We start from the raw sequence: 22418 nt of genomic DNA, 5'->3' as shown, positions 1-22418 counted from the left end.
TTTCTTTGTTATTCAGTACACACATACACACATATACATAATTATTTCATATTAAAATGTCATAGAGTCAAGCTAAATTTATCTTCCACACTAGGAATATAGGGAATATGTCTGATCAGTGAATTTCTGAAACAATTTTGGCTTAATATAATCAGAAACATTTAGGAATTGATTTTACCAGCTTTAATCATTCATCCTAAAAAAATATTCATATATTGGTTATTTTCCAACTGAAAATGTTTTTTAATCTAGGTTTGTGGTACAGGTAAATTAAATAATTGTATTTGAAATTGTAACTCTTGTCAATTAGACCATTGAGCCGATCCAATTTGGCAAAATAAGTGCTAACTGTATAGATACTGAAGAAAGATTTTAGCAGTAGTTAAAATAATTATGGTTTTCCCCCTGCTCTGCCCCTTGGAATTCTTAGAATACTGCATTCCTGATGTTTCTTCTGCCTGCTTATTATAGAAGAGATTATTATTATTAATTTAGTTAGAGAATTTTTCCATGCCTCTTAGTTTCGCCTTGCTTTAAATATTTCACAAACCATAGACGATTTTGGTGCAGTGCAGCTAAGATGAAAACATGTCAGAGTCTAGCTTATTTTTTAAATATAGAAGAGCATCTCTAGTATGCTTCTGTTCAAAAATTAATCACCGACCATTTAAAATTTAGTTTCCAGATTATACTAAATCCAATATATTTATATATGATTAATATTATTTATATATGAATAATAATTTTATGTGAAAGAAATAGGGTAATTTCACTCATATAACAACAATGTTGTGTATAGTGAAGCTGTGATCTAGAACAACAGTTCTCAACCTTTTGAGCAATAGGGACCAGTTCCCTGAAGGAGGTTTTTCCACGGACCAGAAGGGGGCACAGTTTTGCGTGCTACCTGCATCCCGCAGGTGGGGCTTTGCTTGTTTGTGTGGCTCGGTTTCTGGCATGTCACAGCCCAGTGCCAGTCCACAAACGGGGTTGGGGACCCCTGAAAATAATTGTAGTATTGTACTATAAACAAGTCAGAGTATATATAGAAGAAAACCTAAAATTGTCTTGAATGATGGATAGTTCTTCAAAGTCCTATGGTAGAGTTTTTAATGCTTCTCTTTCCATGAGACGTACCCCAGTGTTGTATTACCTCTAAATTCAATGAAAATTGAAAGTTTAAGAAAGCCATTTCAGTTCATTGAATTTTAAATGGGGATGTGTGCAAGCAGTAAAAGTTAGTTACGTACTTTATTGTTGGGTTTCAAAATATTGGGATTTATTTAAATCAAGGTTTAAATCAAATCCTTAAATAGCATAACATTTGTGCTTTAGATTTTTTAAAGCTAAAATATTGGACTTTAGAAGTATGTTTTAAAGAGAACAAGACATTTAGTGTTATTCAGTAGTGCATAAAAACTTGATAGGTAGTGTCTCCATTCTATAGAGTTTTGTGGATATTTTCTTACAGTATGTTATTCTAACTCCCAGGGGCAGTCTTCAGCAAAGCGACAAGGAAAGGTTAAAAAGGTACTGAATGCCAGTTTTTGAAAGATGTATTTAAGTATTTTTGCCTATCATTTAAAGCAATATACTTAGTTATTTCTATCTTTGGTAGCTTAATTATTCATATCTTTGAACAGTAAAATTGCATCAGAATAGCAAATTATTAGTTTAGCATGATAGTAATGATATTCTGTGATGGAAGCATTTAATATTATCACACCAGTATCTTACCCTACAAAATGATTTTAATTTTTTTTAAAAAATTACACACAGCTCTTACATACTATTGCCATAAGATTGTAAGATTGGACAGGACAAGGAATAGTAGTACAGTATCATGCTAAGCGAATTCTCTTTGCTTGCCAGTGGTTCCCTCCTCCAATGGGTACAACCTCATTAGAAACAACAAGGGCCAATGAAACTGTATTTGTATCAGAGGGTCTTGTAGCAAAGAGGGAAGTTTTGTTTATTTTGTTATTTTTAATAGTGTAGTGTTAAAGGTTGAGATGATTAAAAGGTTGAAAAATCAATATTATACCACTCTAGCCAAATGGTGACTGCTCTAAGCTGTTCTGACACAGCTCACCAGAGACGACAAACCCTCAGCCGAGAATTCAAAAAATTCCTTTATTAGGAGTGCCGGCAGCCCTGGTAAAAAGTTTCTCTTCCTGGCTAACAAGTCCATCCGGCCGGAAAATGAATAGTTGTCTGCCACATCTATTCATCTCTGCCCCCTGCCTTTTATCCCCAGAGCTAGGGTGGGGCTTCGCTAGCAGCAGTGGCTCTTCCTTCCCAAGGATCGACCCACAGACTTCCTCTGCTATCCTCTCCTCTCCTCTCCCATCTGCACATCCGCGTGTCAGGCACTGGACCCAGCTGTTCCTCTTCTTCTCCATCAGCCACCTCCAGACCTGGGGGCTGTTGACTCTCCATCTGAAGGCTGATGGACGGCCCAGGTTCTTCCGCTGTCTCTCTCTCTCTCTCCCAGCTCCATTCCATCTCCCCCCTCACTCTCAGGTTGCCTGGATGCTGATCCTGACTCCCATGCCTCCTCCTCTTCCTCCTCCTCCTCTGATTTGGCTGCTGGAGGGGTCCGCGGCCGACAGGCCACAACATAACCATTGAAGCTGTATGTGGTTTTAAGGACATAATTTATTGGAGATTGATTTTAAAAGCTTTGAAATTAGTCAGTATCTCAAATAATAGAAATTTAACCCCACCTCACCTCATAAATTGTTGAAATCTATAAGTGATGTCTGCTGGATAATATCTGAGAGATGATGCTGCATTTCTCAGATACCATCTGCATTTTCCCTTCACATACCCACCCTCTTTGATTTAGGAATGGAGTAGGATGTATAATCAACAGGATTCAGGCACCATCTTGGCAGAATGGTTTGCCATTCTTTGACATACAATTTTAAGTGTTTGTTTCCTATAATGATTGACAATCACCCGCTGAGTCAAATTAAAATTGCTGGTCTAAGCCAGATGCAGTGTAGGCTTGTGAAAGAGGAATCTAGAGCATTAATGATATCTGGTATTTGTGAATATTCCTGCCATAACATGTGTTCTTATATTTATGTAGCTTACTTAGTTTATCTACATGTTTTATGGATGGAATTATGGAGATTGAAGGATTCCAGTAGAAAAGCAATATTTTATTTACATGTTTTACTTGGTTGAGACAGCTCTGAGTTAAAATAAAGTTAACTGTGGGTGGGGGTTTTTTCCCGTAATAGTTAATAAAACATTATTTGTTTACTTAGCACTTTTTGCTAAAATGTTTGCTTCTAAGGCAGGCATGATAAAGGAATTCTGATATAATGACTTGTATTTTAGACATTTTTCTTTGACTGATATAGAGTCCAGTCCAACTGGGACTGGAAGGAACTAAAATACTGATGGGAAAGAAAGAATTCACAGAGATGCCTTACTGCCTATAAAAAATTTAATCATACATCCCCATTCAGCCTTTTTATGTTTTAGAAGCTGGCCCAATTTTGCTACTAACTTCTTTGATTTGTTATAGATTCACCTATTACTGAAAGTATTATTAAAACTGTATCTTTGAAAACCAAGATATTAGACTTTTTTTTTTTTACATCTTGTCAAAATGATTAAGTGGCTTAAAAAGTGAAATCTGGAGGACTTTTGGGAAATTTTGGCTACTATTTCATCTTCTAGGATTGGGTCAGATAGCTAGCTTTACAATATAATGATGGATTTTAATTTATCTTTCATTAATACTTTGTTGGGATATGTCAATTATATAGATCAGGGATCCCCAAACTTCAGTTCATTGATCCTCTCAAGAAGTTTCAGATTGTTACCAAGCATTTGATAATTTTATTACATAAAATAACACAACACTACTTTAATAGTAGTTAATAATAATAATGTCAACCCCTTAAATAGTTCCAAGAACACCTGGGTCAATATTGACCACTTTGGAGAACACTGATATAGATATAGTTTTGATATAGAAATATAACAAATAGGTCTCATGGGAACAACTTCTGTGCATTTTGATTTTCTTCCACAGCTGAATTTATAAGGCCATTTGTGAACAACCTTATAAATAAGGGTATTTTTATATATTATACATTTGTATAATGCATGTTTGTATATTATACGTTTTTGTTATTGTAAAGCACATTAAATTCAATTACCAACTCTGGGACAAATCAGGATTCAAACAACTGAAGCTATGATATACTATCCTGGCTTTTTCTGAAGACAGTAGCCATATTTTCTTGTTGAGTAAAATGAGATGGAAGGATGCTAAGAGAGTAGGTATACAGGCAGATGTCTTAATTATATTTTGACTTATTTAGTGAAGATACCGGCCAAAAGCTGCCACTGACTCTTTCATAACATTGTTAGCTTTTTATTTGGTGTGGGTATTATTTAAGGTGAATCACCTCTTCCTTATGTTAGATACCACTAACTGCATGACACAGTTTTTCAAGATTCTAGGAAACTCCTCCAAATGTTGTTCTTCTCCTGGATTTCATTTTTTAGGTCTTTCATTTTTTTTCTCAAGTAATTTTACTTCTATTTCAAAAACTCTTTAAAAGTTTGCTCTTTTTGTTCTCCTCTTTCTCCCTCCCTCCCCCCCCTCTCTCTCTCCCCTTTTCTGTTTTCTCTTTTTAATATCACCATCTTTATGAAAAAAATCTTCCAAGAAGACACAGAAATTCAGAATTGTAGGACAAAAGGCAGCAAGTACCTTTTGTTGCCAAAGTAGGGGCAAAATGAAATGCGAATGACAATTTTTTTAAAAAAATATTATTTTAAATAATTCAATTGTCCCGCAGTAAGTTGGCCATGGCAAGTTGTCCTGTAACGAGTTGGCCGTGGCGAATTGGCTGCAACGAGTTGTCCCACTCTGTCCCAAACGATTTAATCACAAGAAATTTCCCCTGGGAAAAACTTTCAGTTCCTGTGTTTTAGCCATAACCTTGCAAATTAATATTATCTCAGTCTGTTTGTATAGACTTTGTACATTCTCATTTTCATACGCCATGATGTCCACAGATTTATTGAGACATGTGTAAATTGTAATGTGTAATAAGTACATAGGGCAACAGAGAAATATTTGCAGCATTTTTTAAAAGGTTTTGTCAAATATTCAGATTTCTAGGACCTTAAAAGATGTGATTCTATGCTTCCAAAAACCAGATACTGGACAAAATTTCCATAAGTATTTGTTGGTTGGTTCGTTGGTTGGTTGATTTTAAATCAGATGTACTTCACGATTATTCCAATTTAACTTGTAAAAAATAAATACAATTTTTTTATACTGTGGCTGATCTTTTTTAAAAAAATAAAAGAATAGGTTAGAATTATGATAACTATTACTTGAATATTTAAGTATGTTTTACCATATTGTGATTTCTTCGTAACCCCTTTTGAATAATGAAATACCTGAATTGAAATTCTGCATTAAACATTGAACAAGAATGCATAATTTCCTCAGAAACCACAATAATATATTATTAGCCATGAGGCCACATCCTAATATAAAATAAAATATAAAATAAAAGGCAATAATAAGACTACATGTCTTATTAGAATGCTAGCATTATACTTTAGATTGTTTAGATGTTACAACATGTACTCTTATCATCTGAGGAAAAAAGTCTCATGGTTAATGATACCAATTTGTTTAATTTCTTTTTTTCAATAGTCTGCTGCATTTTTCCACAAAAGAAGATATAGGTTATGTGATATTAAACTTGTGGAGGCTAATCAGTTTGCTGAGGTGCAACTCATGTGAAATATTTCTGGAACGATTATTAATCAAAATTTGAAATTTGTGAGAGATAATTTGAACTATTCTTTGGACTAAATCTGTTCTAGTCCTCTGAGGCTTCAAAAGGTTCTGAATGATTGTATACATTTCTTCTTAGTTTTTATAATGTATGTTTTGTGAAAAAGAAAATATTAATACTTATTTTGACCAAATTACTATGCTTTTTACTCTAGGATATAATTTCAGTTCACTATCATTTGATCCCATCTCCAATAAAAAGTAAGAATGGAAGCAAGGATAAAGAGAAGGATTCAGAAAAAGATGTAAATAATGAATTTGCAGAAGCTTTAAGAGATTTAAAGATACAGTGGATGACAAGGTATGTTTAACATTTCTGTTGCCATATTATACCCTTGAAGAACTGATGTGTTGATGCAAATTTTCATTAATACATTTATTTTTAGGTTTGATACCAGTGAGATATACAATGAACTGAAAGAGACCTTCCCTAACCATCTCCCCTTATATGTTGCAAGACTTCATCAACTGGATTCTGAAAAGGTGCGACCCATTTTCTTTTTAAAAAGATCTTTCATTTTAAATCCACTGAGCCATCTCTAAGTCCCAAATAGACAAATGGTTCTTAATTCTTGTTTTTATGCCTATCTTTTGCATAGATATAAAGCTATATGATGAACTGACAATTACAATAAATGCACCACTTTATTTTCAAAGTATGTTTTCTGCTTTGGATCAAAATAACTTCCCTTCTCTCCTATCAACTGAATATTCATAGTATTGTATTATATTGTATAATTCATACATATTTATTTATTAAATTTATTTGCTGCCTATTTTGCCATGGGGCTATTCTAGGCAACTTACAACAATAAAAGAAAATAAGAGAATAATTTAATAAGAGAATATCATTTATTTTCTTCCAGGAGCGAATGAAATGTTTAAATGAAATAATTGAAGCTTCTAATACAGTGATGTCTCATATCGATCAAACAGCCCTTGCTATTTATCTTGCTATGAAGACTGATCCCAGGCCTGATGCTGCTACTATAAAAAAGTACCTAGCCAGTAAATACTTTTTTTCCTTGCATCTTATTTCAGCAGTTATCTGCTCTTCTAAGCTTAAAAATTAAAATGTTTTCATATTCATGAGAAAAAAACTAGTCATGAACCGAGCACACTTAATTGCATTTTATGCTTTAAAACAGTATTTTTAGTGTTGATTTGATATTGCTAAGGAGGAAAGATTGAAGACTAGAATATCGCAGCAATAGATGTTCAAAGATCATCAGCCAGCCAACCATTCTTCCCAAATCTTTGTATGTTATTACACATTTGTATTAGATTATGGCAAGTAAAAAAAAAAGTACTTTAAAAAAATTTTAAGGGAAAACAAATGGTAAACTAAAACTATAAAGCAGGTATTTTTAAAAGCAAATTGGAAAACTCTTCCTTCAGAAGGTTGAAAATAAGATTGAGAACTTTTTCTTAATTGTTTTATCTGGTTTTACCCTCGGCAACCAGTGTAGACTTTTACTCCTTTTAATATTATTTCTTGTTTCTCTATGTTTCTAGCTACCCAAAAATGAATTTGTGAGATGAGTGGCTGTGTAAATCAAATAAGTAAATGAATGGATGGTAGAACTGCTGTTTGTTTGATGAAGATCCCTAGTTAAAAATACGTATTTTGGAACTAGTCTCTTTACTCCAGTTTAGAAATGTTACCTTCTCTTAAATATACTTAGAAGCAGGATGGATTTGATTTAAATCGAGTTGATTTAAATCACAATTTAAATCATGATTTAAATCACTAGTAAAAAGGCTTGATTTAAATCAACTCGATTTAAATCATAATTTTTAAAGAGCAACTGTCATCTCTGCTATTCCTTTAACCCTCTGTTGACTCACCGATAGTCCCAGTGTTGCAGAATATACAGCCTCATGCTACATAATTAAGCTCCATTTCATGCTGAATAAACTAAATTATTTATGTATCTTAAATAGAAAATTATCTTACGATAGATTTTTACCCCAAAAGTTTTTTTATTAAAATAAATTCGATAAAAATCAAAAAAATCTGATTTAAATCAAAAAAATCTGACTTTTTTGATTTTTTTAAAAAAATCATTGATTTTTATCCACCCTGCTTAGAAGGGATGCAGGTGTATTTTGTGTGGTGTGGTGGTATTCAGGAGTTTTATGAAAAATGCATATATAGACATGATGAAAGAGACCTGTTCACGTAAATGAAATATGTATTGTTCCCACATAGTGAGATGGAAAAGCAGAAATCTACCTTAGTGGATGCTCTATGTCGGAAAGGATGTGCATTATCAGATCAACTTCTGCAGTTACAAGCTGAGGAAGGGGCTGCATCAAGTGAAACTGAATGTAAAGATGATAATCAAAAAACCATCTTGAATACTCTGACAGAGACTTTCTGGGAAACATCAAAATGGACTGACCTGTTTGACAGCAAGGTATGTTGGGAGGAATAGAACTATTTCTTCATAAGGAATCTTTAGGTTATGATACCTATTATCAGTTTAGGTGGAGACCAGTGTTTTATATTTAAATTGTATAAAAAAAAACTTGCACATAAGAACTGCTGTCAAAATAGTAATTCAAATCTTTTCTAGCATAATGCATTCAGTAGCACAGAACTCCTATAAAGACATAATGGCAGCGGCTTTGTACCATTTTTCTTTGGCATATTGCCCTTGTACATCTTACACGTTCTCATGAGATGGACAGTTCTACACATTTGATTAATAAATAAATTAACCTCCAGCTGTAGTCTATTGTAATGTAATTTTGCTGCAGCTAAATGTAAGCATTTAACTGGAAAGCTATCACTACGTCCTGCTTTATATGGTGCTCTGAACGTTAATAGCATCATGTAAATGAATGCCTCATTCTTTAAAATATATTTAAATAAGTCCTAAAATAACCTTAATATAAACTGTTTAGAATTATACAGCTGGGAATAACTCAAACAACATTTCATTGTAGTCAACTGAACTTGAGAAAGTTTTTTTTTTTAATTTGATTTATATGCCGCCCTTCTCCGGAGACTCAGGGCGGCTTACAATGCGTTAAGCAATAGCCTTCATACTTTTGTATATTTATACAAAGTCAGCTTATTGCCCCCACAAACTGGGTCCTCATTTAACCTACCTTAGAAAGGATGGAAGGCTGAGTCAACCTTGAGCCTGGTGAGATTCGAACTTACAGTAATTGCAGACAGCTGGTGTTAATCACAATGCTTTTAGTCTGCTGAGCCACTAGGCCCTTATTCATCAAATACAGGTAGTCCTCGATTTATAACAGTTCATTTAGTGACCATTCAAAGTTACAGTGGTACTGAAAAAAGTGACTTGTAACTGTTTTTCACACTTATGACCATTGCAGCATCCCCACGGTCACATGATCAAAATTCAGATGCTTAGCAACCAACTCATATTAATGATGGTTGCAGTGTCATGGGGTCATGCGACACACACCCCTTGCGACCTTCTGACAAGCAAAGTCAATGGGGAAGCCAGATTCACCCTAACCTGCCCATGTTACTACCTTAACAACTGCAGTGATTCACTTAACAACTGTGGCAGCAAGGTGATAAAATGGGGCAAAACCCATTTCATAAATGTCTCACTTAGCCACAGAAATGTTGGGCTCAATTGTGGTCGTAAGTTGAGGACTGCCTGTACCTGAAGGTGATTTTTATTCTAGTTCTGACTTGTCTACCGTCAAATCCAAAAGTGAATTTGGATGATTAATCTTTGCAGAACTTAAATTCTGCTTACAAATCTCTGCCTCCATTTTTTTTTTAATGCTCTTCTATAGGTTTTGCTCTTTGCTTACAAGCATGCACTGGTGAACAAAATGTATGGCAGAAGTCTCAAATTTGCAAATAAACTTGCAGAGGAGAAGCCCACCAAAGAAAACTTGAAGAACTGTATACAGGTAAGTTATTGTTATTGCATATTCAGTTCGGTTCAATGAGTATACAAGTTTCAGTAACATTCAAGAATTATAAAATCCAGTTAGGACAAATTTTCTAGGCCTAATGGATAAAATCTTGGAAAAAATGGAATTTTGATGTTACATATGCTGACATCAGCAAGAACACTCTAACTATGCACAAAAATGGAACTTTAATTCCCACAAGGGATGACTGGCTGCAAAAGCTAATGAAGTTAGCAGAGATGGCTAAATTGACTGCTTTTAATTAAAGAAAAAAATACAAATAACATTTTTACTTGGAAACCACTTCTGGACTTTGTGCTTGAGGTGGAAAAAAAATGAAACAGTAATTTGGGATTTTGCTGATTAGATAGTTTGTTGTTATAGCAATGACTACTAGTATATATGATTATGTAAAAGTAAAAAGTTGAGGTTATTATCTTATTCTACTGCACTAAAACCTGTCAGAAGTCAGTGCTTTTCTTTTTCTTTCTCCTTTTACTTTACACTTTTTCCTCTTCCCTTTTCCCTACTTTCCTATTATTTTCATTTTTCTTTGTATTTTAGTAAACTAATAAAATTTGTAAACACGAGAACAAATTTTCTAGAAATATCATTGACTAAGTGAAAGTTTAATATATATTGCATTCTAATTTTAGTAGCTAAATACATTAAATTTCATTTTCATGACTGGCTTAATACAAAATTTACTTGTATATAAATTTTATTTTTTGTTTTTTTGTCCTTAACCTTTTAGCTAATGAGGCTACTTGGATGGACTCACTGTGCATCTTTTAGTGAAAACTGGCTTCCTGTGATGTTCCCACCTGATTATTGTGTGTTTTAAAATACTGCAGTTGTGAATTCAAGATGTTCTTATATTGACTAAATATAAAATCTGTGAACTTACTGGATTGCATGTTTTCATCTATTACTGAATGCTTCACTTGTATGTATTAATCAGAGGATAAGGGACTGCAGTATATTTGTGTAGTTTGGGTCCAGACATGAGGAAGTCTATTTAAACTGAATTCTTAGTTCCTTGAGTAGTTCATTTGCTTCAGAAGTGAAAATTTAAACACAAAACCTGTTGCATACATCACATTGCTGGCAATGGATGTTTGAGAAGAGCCAGCACCAAAGTTTAGAAAATGAAAGTGAAATAGCTTCTTGCATGTGTATGTGGATCTTAACTATTTGTAATTTTAATCATAAGGCTATACAAACTGTTATTTTTACAATGAACAGGATTTTAACATGTTTAAACATAAACTTTCAATTGTATGAAGGCCTTAAATGAAGCTACAACAAAAGTAGCTTAAAACTTATTTATTAGATTTAATAATAACAGAACTTAATTACCAGTATCATTTGCAAGAGTTTACATTTTATTTTATTTTTTAAAAGAATAACTTCCACACTTAATAACAATGTGTTCTGAATTACTGATGCAAAGGTGCTCTTGGATATCTTCAATTTGGAGATGCTCACAAATATCCACATGATGCAGAGTATTGGCAAAAACCGATACGTGTATAAAGTGTCAGTTAACACTTAATCAGGTATTGTAAAACTTATACATACATGTTAATAATGTTTGAAAAACATAAAACTGCAGAATAAATGTGCAGATTTAAATATCAAAGGTTTGAGTACTCATGGTTTAATTTTTTAAAAAATAAAATATCGAAGAAATTTGAAATCTGTTTTAATTTTTCAGCAATGTGGATCTGTTAGGGGACTATACACTCACATTTTCTTGTATTCTAATCAGAAAAAGTACAAACTCCTATTTTTCATGGTGTACTAATGGCAATTTATCTTGGGAATCTTGGTTTATGAGGACATATTGTAGGATCAAAGTGAACCTCCTCTCCTTTCTGTTTCTAATCCAACAATGTGATTAGATACATAGAGTTTCAAGCCTTCATTTATAAATATTTATTAAACCAGGGGTCTACAACTTCTGGACCATGGACCTGTACCGGTCTATGCTCTGATAGGAACCAGGCCGCACAGCTGAAGGTGAGCGGTGGGTGAGCAAGCAAAACCGAAATCCCCACCACTAATCCAGTGGTGAAATTCAATTTTTTTTTACTACTGGTTCTGTGGGTGTGGCTTGGTGGGCGTAGCAGGGGAAGGATATTGCAAAATTCCCATTCCCTCCCCACTCCTGAGGGAAGGATATTGCAAAATCTCCATTCCCATCCCACTCTGGGGCCAGCCAGAGATGGTATTTTCCAGTTCTCCAAACTACTCAAAAATTCCACTACCAGTTCTCCAGAACCTGCTGAATAGCACCCCTGCACTAATCCCCCGGTCCGTGGAAAAGTTGGCTTCCACGAAACCAAAAAGGTCGGGGACTGCTGAAGGAATGCCAGAATGTGTCAGATGCCGGACATGGGCATAGCTAAGGGGGAAACGTAACCAAGAGGTCCAGGCTTCCTATTATCTATTCTTTTGTTGAAACAACTTGTCTTTGAGAAAAGCTTCAAATAAGTACCTAATTGAAAGGGTTAAGTCTTGAAAGTTTAAGAATCAGACTCTTCTGATAAGATCTCTGCTTTTGCACTTCAGTCTGGATTCTGCCTCCTCATTTTAATTCTCTTTGATGGTGCCCTTAAACAACTTGATACTTGACTCGGGAAATTCCGCTAGCTGGGTCATATTGAATATGTTGCTCATTGAGTCCAAAAATTCATAATCTGTGCTGAATCTAAATTTATTTGCCCAAAGCAACGTTGTCCCAGTCTGGCATAAATAATAAAGTGTATCCAGCAGAGAATCTAGAGCTGTGTGATGGTAGACAACATCAGTAGCCACAATGAAATCATAACGGTGGGTTGCTTTGGGAAAGTCTTCATGGAGATTCGTGCCCCAAATGAGCTTCCTCACTTCAGGCTTGTGAATGTCTAGATTCTGTGTATTCCTAGTAATATTGAACTCCAAGTTTTCAAGTACCTCAGGCAAGTCAGTAGCTGTCACAAAAGCTCCTGAAAGATAAAAAAAAAAATAACATTGTTCAGTCCATAACCTGCCTTGATAAAATGTCAATTGGGGAAAGGGAGGTACATCCTAATAATAATTCAGTCATCAATGTACTTAAGTTGTCTGCACCAGCAAATCATACAATGGATTGGAATTGCATCATGCTAAACCACGGTTTACATCACTGTAATACAAGTAGTTCTCAACTTACAACAGTTCATTGAGTGACCATTACAAGTTACAATGGCACTGAAAAAAGTGGCTTACGACCTTTTTTATTCACAGTTACGACCTTTCCAGTATCCCTATGATCATGTGATCAAAATTCAGATGGTTGACAAGTGGTTCATATTTATGACCGTTGCTGTGAAACGAATCCCTATGGCAGTGACGGTTAACCTTTTCGGTGCCAAGTGCCCAAAGCATGCAAATGCACGTACATGTGCCAGAAACCCAAAATGCAATGCGAGCGCCCCTCCGTACATTGCAGCCCACCCCTGTGCATCCGTGTGCGTCCCTCGTGCATGCGCCCCACTCCTGCGGCCCACTTTGCCTTCCAGGTTGGTGCAGGCTTTCCAGGCCTAAAACAGGCCCTGTTTTGGGCCTGGAAAGCCTCCTGCACCAACCTGCACCCCCTCACATGCATGTGCCCTACACCCCCCATGCATGTCCGTGCGCACCCCCCAAGTGCCCCACCCACCTCGCATGCACAGGAGAGACCCAAAGACCAGCTGGCCATCGGGAGGCATGCATGCATGCGCGGTGGACCTGGTCTGGGGCGATGGCTGGCGTGCCCATAGAGAGGGCTCTCTGTGCCACCTGTGGCACACGTGCCATAGGTTCACCATCATGACCCTATGGTATCTTACAGTCCGAAAAATCAGTGTACAAATTACCTAATATACTTGCCACAATAGACACTAGACCTGTCCCAGCTCCAACTTCAAGGACTTTCTTTTCTTTGAAGTCAATTTCCTCTTGATTTGATTCCAGGTACTGACATAAAGCAAGGGCCTAAAAGAGGTAAAAAAATCACTTGATCATTTCAAAGTTATTTGTGTATATATAAATACATTTTTTTTCCTTTTGTGTTTGGAAATAGGTCAGAATACAAATGAAGGAGCAAGGCAAGATTGTTGCTCATAGTTGCTAAGCTTCCTAACCATGCTCACCTTGAAAGAGCCTTAAGATGCCATACACTGACATCCTCCTGAGACAGAACCAAAGCCAGAAATTTATTACATTATAGAAGCTTTTTCAACTGGAATGGGAAGGGAAGGGGATTGAATCTAATCAGATCGCAAAAGAAACATTGAACTTTCGATAAATGTACACTTAATGTGTTAGCACAGTGATGGCGAACCTATGGCACGCATCCCAGTGGTGGCACACAGCGCCCTTTCTGTGGGCACACAAGCCATCGCCCCACCTTAGCTCTGCCGCACATGTGCATGTGCCTCCCACCAGCCAGCTGGTCTTCAGGTCTCTGCCATGCATGCGTAGGGGCGGGGCCCATGCAGGGGGCCGTACATGTATGTGGGGGGCATGCGCAGGGACCGTGTGCGCATTGCATTTTGGGGGTTCGAGTGCACTGGTGCTTTGGGCACTCGGTCCAGAAAAGGTTAGCCATCACTGTGTTAGCAGAATTGATCTGGCTCTTTTTCTTTTTTCTTTTTTGTGCCTCTTTCACTACTGATTTTACTAACATAAATCTATATTAACGTTTTTAACTGTGTTAGTGCTCACTACTTGGAGTGAGTCTTCAGATAATTTTGATGGATAATGACAACGAAGACTTCCTGTCTTGGACAAGAAGGCTGATTCAGGAAAAGGCACGATCATTCAGGAAAGAGTGACCGGTTCAAGATAATTCATGTCAGAAACATGAAGCATGATAGTGTAAGGTCCCAGAAGTTTCCCCGCGCCACTGAGATGCCAAAGAGTGAGACTCCAGACGAGGCTTGCAAAAAATATCAGCTTTTATTTATGGCCAAAGCAAAAGCTGACAAAACTATATCCAAAACATACAAACAAAATGCAGGTAAGGGATAGCCACACCCCTGCAAGAGTGGCTCAGAGTATTATATACATTTTATATTGTGCCGTTAGAAACAAACTTTACCCAATCAGAGACAACTTAAAGCGTTCTTTGTTCAGGCCCCTGTCTCTGTCCACCTTATTTATGGAGCATTCCTATAGCCTTGTGTATTCAGCAGAATGCTTTCAGGATTCAGAATTTATGAGGCAGGAAAACTCCCTATTCTGGTTCCTTTATCTATGGGGCCTGATATTCCTGGATAACTGTTTCTTCTATATTTTCAAGGATGTGCCTAGCTTTGAAGCCAAGAATAGCAGCCAGACAGAGAAGCAAGATAACAAACTCCGTACTAATGCCAACCAGTATTAAGGTTACAATTTACTAAGTTAGAATTAGTTCCTAACAACTAATTTCTGACAGTATACAATAATATAAGCAGAAGCCAATAACAAAGCTTAATTCCTAATAAATGATTTCGAGCAGTATATCATATCAGAAGCAAACAGCAAATATTGGTTTGATCACTATGCTCCTTTAATAGAACTCCGTTTCTGTTTTAATAATATCAAGTAAATGTCTATTGGATATTTTTTCCCTTTCCTTTTTTTATTTTAAAAATTTGCATACTGCCCCTACTGTTCACAAATTAAAATAATCCAAATAATAAATGTCCAAAGTTACAGAGAAGATGGAGCTTCCAATACATAAAAAGTGTCTTAGAATAAATTCTGAGGCAATCAATAATGTTTGCAGCTATGAGAGCAGCTCCCTAAATCACATTGTTCAACTTAACACAAAGAGGGTTGCATACTTTTTAAAAAAAAAAAAAAAATCTGCTTTTGGCAATTTACATTAAAAACAGAATTTCTAGAAGCAAAGCCAGTAATTTAGGAAATTTATTCAGTATCAAAACCTTTTTTTCCCCTACCAGAATTTAGCTCACACCTTTGTTGCTTGTTTTATATTTTTTGCCCTGTCCAAAACATACCTTAAATAGAGCAAACTAACTAGAGAAGCAGGAACTCTTGTTGAGTACATCAAGATTAAATAGTGGAGAGTAAGAGAAGCCATGTGTTTAAATTATTCATATTCACACTCACCCACATACAGGAAATGCTTATAACATTGGGCATGTCCAAAACATGTTAAACCAGCTACTTAATGGCACCATATAACCACTCTGGGTCCTGTTTAACTGCTTTTATTTATTTATTTATTTATTTATTTATTTATTTATTTATTTATTTATTTTTATTGGTTCGATTTATATGCCGCCCTTTTCCAGAGACTCAGGGCGGCTTACAATGCGTTAAGCAATAGCCTTCATACTTTTGTATATACCTGCTTAGTAGGGCTTTCGGGGGGCCCCTAAGCGGTGTTCTTTTTTACACAAAGTCAGCTTATTGCCCCCACAAACCGGGTCCTCATTTTACCTAACTTAGCAACACTTCTTTGATCTAGGGATAATGTACAACAACTGATATTTCCAGTGAACACTAAGTAAAGCTATTGTAGGTAATCCCCGGGTTACAAACATTCCCCTAGCAAACATTCGAAGTTATACGATAAGCACCTCCTAGCGTTTATGAACAAGTCCCAAAACTACAAATCTTGCAGCACCAACTGGTTCGTAAGGGCGAACCAGTTGTTCGCCCTTACGAACAACCGCAGAGGCTCTGCAACATATGTCCTGCATGTTGTCAGCCAAAATGGAGCTTCTGAGGGACGGATCTGCCCCTCAGAAGCTCCATTTTGGCCAGTAACGTGCCAAGCAAGGCCTTTGGAGGCCTGAATGGAGTGTTGGAGGGGCATATGCAGCTGATAGGTTGGAGAGGAGACTGCTTGCTAGATCTTCACAAGGTAAGTGACCTGGCGCAGCAGGTTGGGGGGGGAGGAATTGTGGGGAACATGAGGTACTTCGGTGGATCGGGGAGGCCTTGGGTGGTCTTAGGCAGGTGGCCTGTTCCATCACTAGCCCCCCCCATGGCTTTTCCCATCCTGAAATACCTCATGCACTTAACGAGCCTCGCATTCGATTGCTGAATGTGTGGGCGAAAGGGAGTGATTCCATTCAAGATAACGAGATTCATTGCCACGAATCTTCGGGTTACAAGTGGAATGGGAAAGTTCCATTGAACTCGTAACTCGAGGACTGTCTGTATATAGCCAGTTTAGTGGCATCTGTCCTTAATTCATGCATTTTATTCAATTGGAGATCGATCAATATTTCAATCAGAATAGAGCTGGAAGAGATCTTGGAGGTCTTTTAGTCCAATCGCCTGCTCAAGCAAGAAACTGTTCCATTTCAGACAGGTGGCTGTCCAGTTTTTTAATAAAACCTCGAATGATGAAGGACCTAAAAGTTCTGAAGGTAAGCCGTTTCACTGGTTAACTGGTTCTCACTGTTAGGAAGCTTCTCCTTAATTCTAGGTTTCTTCTCTCCTTGATTAATTTCCATCTATTGTTTCTTGTCTTGCCTTCTGGTGCTTCGAGAAATGAGTTGACACCCCTCTTCTTTGTGGCAGCCCCTCAAATACTGGAATACTGCTATCATGTCACCCCTAGTCCTTCTTTTCTCTAGACTGGCCACAACCAATTCCTGCAGACATTCTTCATATGTTTTTGTCTCCGAGCCTTTAATCATCTTAGTTGCTCTTCTCTGGGCTTTCTCCAAAGTCTCAACATCTTTTTTGTAATGTGGTGAGCAAAACTGGATGCAATATTTCAGGTGTGATCTTAACTAAGGATTTATAAAGTGGTGCTAATCCTTCACATGATTTTGAGTCTATGCCTCATCAACATGGGACAAGAGCTACTAGACTCGAAATTCTCACTTTGAATAACTTAGAACTGCATTGCTTGCGGTCAGACCTAGGTATTGCATACAAAATTATATATAATAATGTTTTACCTGTAAATGACTTTTTCTGTTTTAATCACAATAATACATGTGTGAACAACCACTTTAAACTCAATGTAAATCGTTCTAAACTTGACTGTAAAAAATATGATTTCTGTAATAGAATGTCAAAGTCTGGAACAACCTGCCTGATTCAGTTGTCTCAGCTACAAATTTTCACAGTTTCAGTCACAAATTTACCTCCGTGGACCTTACTTCATACTTAAGTAGTCAGTAGAGGGGACGTGCATAAGTGCACTAATGTGCTTATTGTCCCTGTCATTGTATTTTTATTCTCTTATTCTTGTTCTCGTTTTGGTTTGAGAAATTCCAATAAATAAAATAAATAAAATAAAATAAAGAGTACAGCACCATGCAATCCATGTTAGTCAATCTAGTCATCATGATAATAGTCATAGGTTATGTCATTATGAATGTTGCCACTGCTCCCCCTACCACCATTAATACTGCTCGAGATGGCAACACTGACCAAAATAAAAGGCATAAGCAATAGTGAATATTTCCAAACTTAAGAGATGTCTTAAGTTGTTTATTAGTTAAAGGCAGTGGTGGAATTCAAGTAATTTAACAACCGGTTCTCTGCCCTAATGATTTCTTCCAACAACCAGTTTGCCCAACTGCTCAGAAAGTTAACAACCGGTTTTCCCGAAGTGGTGCAAACTGGCTGAATCCCACCACTGGTTTGTTTGTTTGTTTGTTTGTTTGTTTGTTTGTTTGTTTGTTTGTTTATTATATTTCTATACCGCCTTTCTCCCGTAGGACTCAAGGCAGTGTACAGTCAAGAAAAATATAGACACACAAACATCATAAAATTGCTAATTAAAATTATTACTTAGTTTGGTCAATTAAATAAAACCCAGAATTAGATAACATTTTAAAAAATCATTTACATGTTCATATGTTTAGCCCCGCCTGTTGGAACATCAGGGTCTTGAGGGCACGGCGGAAAGCACGGAGATCAGGAATATTCCGTATCTCCGGGGGCAGTTCATTCCAAAGGGTTGGAGCCCTCACAGAGAAGGCCCTCCCCCGGGAGTCGCCAGTCGGCATAATTTGACGGTACCCTGAGTAGTCCCTCCCTGTGAGAACGAACTGGTCAGTGAGAGGCTTTTGGTGGCAAAAGACGGTCTCGTAGATACCCAGGTCCTAAGCCATGGAGCACTTTAAAGGTGATGACTAACAGGTTATTTTTAAAGGTTAAAGGGGCTTTAAAGGTTAAAGGGGTGTTGGTTTGTTTGTTTTTCTGTGCCAAACTTACAGCAGGCCACACTACAGCTCCAAAGCATTCAATGGATTCTTGAATGACGATCTTATGGTCAGCATAAAAATAATGTTCTTTGTCAAAGTAGTAGGAAGCCTTTGAAACCCATTTGGGCAATATTTTAAATACGCGTGGACCTGTGAAGGAAAAACGATCAGCAGTCATTTGTTTGCATATTTTTTGTGAGATGCTATAAAATTAAACAAAACTATGACTTCAGAAAGTTTTCTCTAAAATCCTCATAATACAGGTAGTCCCTGACTTCACGAAAACGGGCCTTGCGGAACATTGCAGAGTGCTTCTGGGGGCCTGGGAGGACAAAACATGACGCACAAAGGGCTTGGGAGCCCAAAAATGGGCCGTGTGGAGCACTGCAGAGTGCTTCTGGGGGCCGGGGAGGGTGAAAATCCAACGCACAGAGGCCAAAAACTATTTTTCTTGTTTTCCTCCTATAAATTTAGGTGCATCTTATAGCCGGTGTGTCTTATAGTCTGAAAAATACAGTAGTTTAGAAGGAAACAATGTGTTCATGCATGTGTGCATGTATTAAAGTGCCACCTGAGTCAGGTAATAGAGAAGAATTGTCATGGTAGTCCTCTTCCTCTTCTGTTAATTTTTGAGCCATTGTAGGAAACATCTGGTGCTTTGTAGAGATCATAGCAGGAATCCTGTTAAATGAACAATCAAACCATGGACTGTAAGCGTAAATCACCACATTCATCTAATTCATCTATCTAGCATCTTGTTGTATTAAGGAGCACCATGCTGAAGCATGATACATTTCTTTTGATCCAGTGCCGGGTTGCTTTTTTCTACCCAAAAAAATCAAAAAGCCTTTCACACGGTCTGTTATCTTGACAGTGGGAAATTGGAAGCCCAAGGGCAATTTAAGGAATGCTGATAACCAAGTAATATTCTGGGAAAATCAGCTTTCTCCCATCTCCTGAGAAGGTAGCTACTATTTTCCTCAAGCACTTTCACTGGATTGAGGGAGAGACTAGCCTTTATCAGTTTGGCTTAGAACCAGAGTATATACGGGACCACCTTCTGCCACCGATAGCCTCCCACCAGCCAATACGCTCCCACAGAGAGGGGCTCCTCAGGGTGCCGTCGGCCAAACAATGCCGACTGGCGACACCCAGGGGGAGAGCCTTCTCTGTGGGGGCACCAGCCCTCTGGAATGAGCTGCCCCTAGAGGTTCGTACAATCCCCGACCTGCGTACCTTTCGCCATGCCCTGAAGACCCTTCTGTTCCAACAAGCTGGGCTGGCCTAATATGAATTTTATAATGGGTGTATGTTAGTTTTTAATGTGTGGGCCAAATTTTTATATATTTGATTTTAAATTGTTTTTAAATTTTGTAAATCTATATGTGTTTTAATATGGCTGTACACCGCCCTGAGTCCTTCGGGAGAAGGGCGGTATAGAAGTCCAATAAACATAACATAACATAACATAACATAACATAACATAACATAACATAACATAACGTAACGTAACGTAACGTAACGTAACGTAACATAACATAACATAAGTTCAAATTAGGGGGATTGTCAACTTGCAAAGCTTTCAAGTTGCCATGAGCAGGAGGGAGGGAGAACTGATGGAGCTGATTTATTTCCCTAACTGAAACTACATTCCACAGATGCTTTTTTACCACAATCGGTAAGGGAGTTTTGGGTTTCACAGCCAGCCAAAGTAGTTAATTGGAGAATGTGATTTATTGACATGGCCAGGGAGGAGGGGAGAGACAGGGTCATAGGGGAATGTAAATCTACGTGGGATTAGTTCTAACTGCATCTGAATATTGCCGAAATGGTGCTCCTAATAAATGACTGTATTTCTTTTGAAGTTTGGCTCATGGCTCATGAATTAATTAAGGCATTTTTTTGGAAACTTCACATAATCATAACCATAATCTTTTGGTGACCAAAAGTTTAACAAAGGTCCATGAATGCATGGGACCATATCATTCAGAGGTGGGTTTCCCATAACTTTACCAGCGGTTCTCCCAGCACTGGAAAGTGAGCACGTGCCATCACAAAATGCAGCAATTCGCTCATGTGTGCGGTCCACACATGTGTGCAATGTCAAAAACACAGCAATATAGGATGGGATTTTTTTTTAAAAAAAATCCAGAGATATACCTCTTTCAAGGGGTAAGAAACTAGCAAAAGGGGTATCCTAGGCCCACGAAGAGAGGCCACGATGACCACATATGATCCTCAGGTTTCACATCTTTAAATTAAGACTTAATACCCCACACATATCCTTTCTCATCCTTGCCTCTCTTATTTTTCCCCTTTGTAGCCTTTTTTTTTTTTAATTTGTCAGTCCAAGGAACACAACTTTTTTTTTTTTTCTTAAATTGCTACCTGAGATGCACTGGGAGCCTTTTCAGCTGAATTGCAGGATTGGAAAGCTAATAAAAACAAATCCATAGAAACATGTTCTTTGTGTAATGGACTCTGTAAGAAACTATATTAACAGAAACTGTACATTGCGATGACTCAGGTTTTAAATAGGCTAACACTTTCCCATAAAGCTTCCTTCGATAAATCCCACAGTATATAAAAAGAGAGCAAACCCACTGCCTGCCAGCACTAATGATGTTACCTAATTTGGTAATGAAATTCTGCAAGAAAATACAAACAAGCTCAGAGAGCAGCAAGGACCCCACAGTTCAACCCTGAGCTACAAATATCCTCTATTGCACGGGTGTCAAACTCATGGCGCCATATTGCCGTCACGTGACATTTCATTATGTTTTTCCCATTCACGGAGCTGGGGTGGGCGTGGCCTGCACGTCACACATCCAGCCCATGGGCCTCCAGTTTGACACTCCTATTGTCAATCCTGTTGTTGCATTAATAGATTTAATAAGTTGCCTTTTAAATTCAGCACATTTGATTTTCTCAATTTGTATAAATTCGTATCAAAATTGCAGAACATGTCTTGTAATTACAGAAAGTTATTTCTAAGAATAAATAATAGATAGGGCAGCTGGGCATCAATGAACATAGGGAAATGCAAAGAGACACATTGGGGAGCAGGAATAGGGTTGGAGAGGGGGACAAACAACTAAAGCAATGCAAGGGTCTGCTTTATTCCTCTATATTAAAGAGGAGAATTTGTGCAATGGTAGCACAATGCTGATATACGACCTACTCAGGTAGTCCTCGACTTACAACAGTTCATTTAGTGACCGTTCAAAGTTACAATGGCACTGAAAAAAGTGACTTAGGACAGGGGTGGGCAAATATTGCCCCTTTATGACCTGTGGACTTCAACTCCCAGAATTCCTGAGCCAGTTTGGCTGTTTCAGGAATTCTGGGAGTTGAAGTCCACAGGTTGTAAAAGGGCCACAGTTGCCCACCCCTGACTTAGGACCATTTTTCACACTTACGACCTTTGTAGCATCCAAAGGTCAATCAAAATTCAATCAAAATTCAAACACTTGGCA

At 37.3% G+C, this 22418-nt stretch overlaps 2 protein-coding genes across 3 annotated transcripts in view; one reads left to right on the top strand and one right to left on the bottom strand.

Moving 5' to 3' along the window:
- The window catches only part of TPP2 (tripeptidyl peptidase 2), a 63199-nt gene extending 51806 nt beyond the window's left edge, over positions 1-11393 (top strand). Inside the window, exons 24-30 of one of the 2 annotated variants that reach the window (XM_070944258.1) lie at positions 1492-1530; positions 5998-6143; positions 6229-6325; positions 6709-6839; positions 8055-8262; positions 9629-9748; positions 10506-11393. In XM_070944258.1, the coding sequence (XP_070800359.1) occupies positions 1492-1530; positions 5998-6143; positions 6229-6325; positions 6709-6839; positions 8055-8262; positions 9629-9748; positions 10506-10595 (831 nt within the window). In that variant the 3' untranslated portion in view covers positions 10596-11393. The remainder of the gene's footprint in view (positions 1-1491; positions 1531-5997; positions 6144-6228; positions 6326-6708; positions 6840-8054; positions 8263-9628; positions 9749-10505) is intronic. The other variant, XM_070944259.1, reaches the window with a different exon arrangement.
- A 953-nt stretch (positions 11394-12346) lies between these two features.
- Positions 12347-19613, bottom strand: METTL21C (methyltransferase 21C, AARS1 lysine). The gene is made up of 4 exons (XM_070944213.1): positions 19514-19613; positions 18953-19092; positions 13633-13750; positions 12347-12741 (listed from the first exon to the last, which is right to left on the bottom strand). Exons 1-4 carry the CDS (start codon positions 19611-19613, stop codon positions 12347-12349), a joined length of 753 nt encoding a protein of 250 aa, XP_070800314.1.
- Positions 19614-22418: the final 2805 nt, after the last annotated feature.

The sequence above is a fragment of the Pituophis catenifer genome, unplaced genomic scaffold (assembly GCF_029215685.1).
Source record: "Pituophis catenifer annectens isolate HBS135680 unplaced genomic scaffold, rPitCat1.0.hap2 SCAF_4, whole genome shotgun sequence".
Classification (NCBI taxonomy): domain Eukaryota; kingdom Metazoa; phylum Chordata; class Lepidosauria; order Squamata; family Colubridae; genus Pituophis; species Pituophis catenifer.
This window is presented reverse-complemented; position numbering and strand designations above follow the sequence as displayed.

Bases quoted from the DNA above. Each gene is read 5' to 3' on its own strand.
- METTL21C (XM_070944213.1), bottom strand. From the start codon at position 19,613: ATGATCTCTACAAAGCACCAGATGTTTCCTACAATGGCTCAAAAATTA. The intron at 13,751-18,952 runs GTAAGTTTGGCA...TACCTCTTTTAG, and splicing joins GAGCTGTAGTGTGGCCTGCT to GCCCTTGCTTTATGTCAGTA. The intron at 12,742-13,632 runs GTAATTTGTACA...TTTATCTTTCAG, and splicing joins TATTGTGGCAAGTATATTAG to GAGCTTTTGTGACAGCTACT.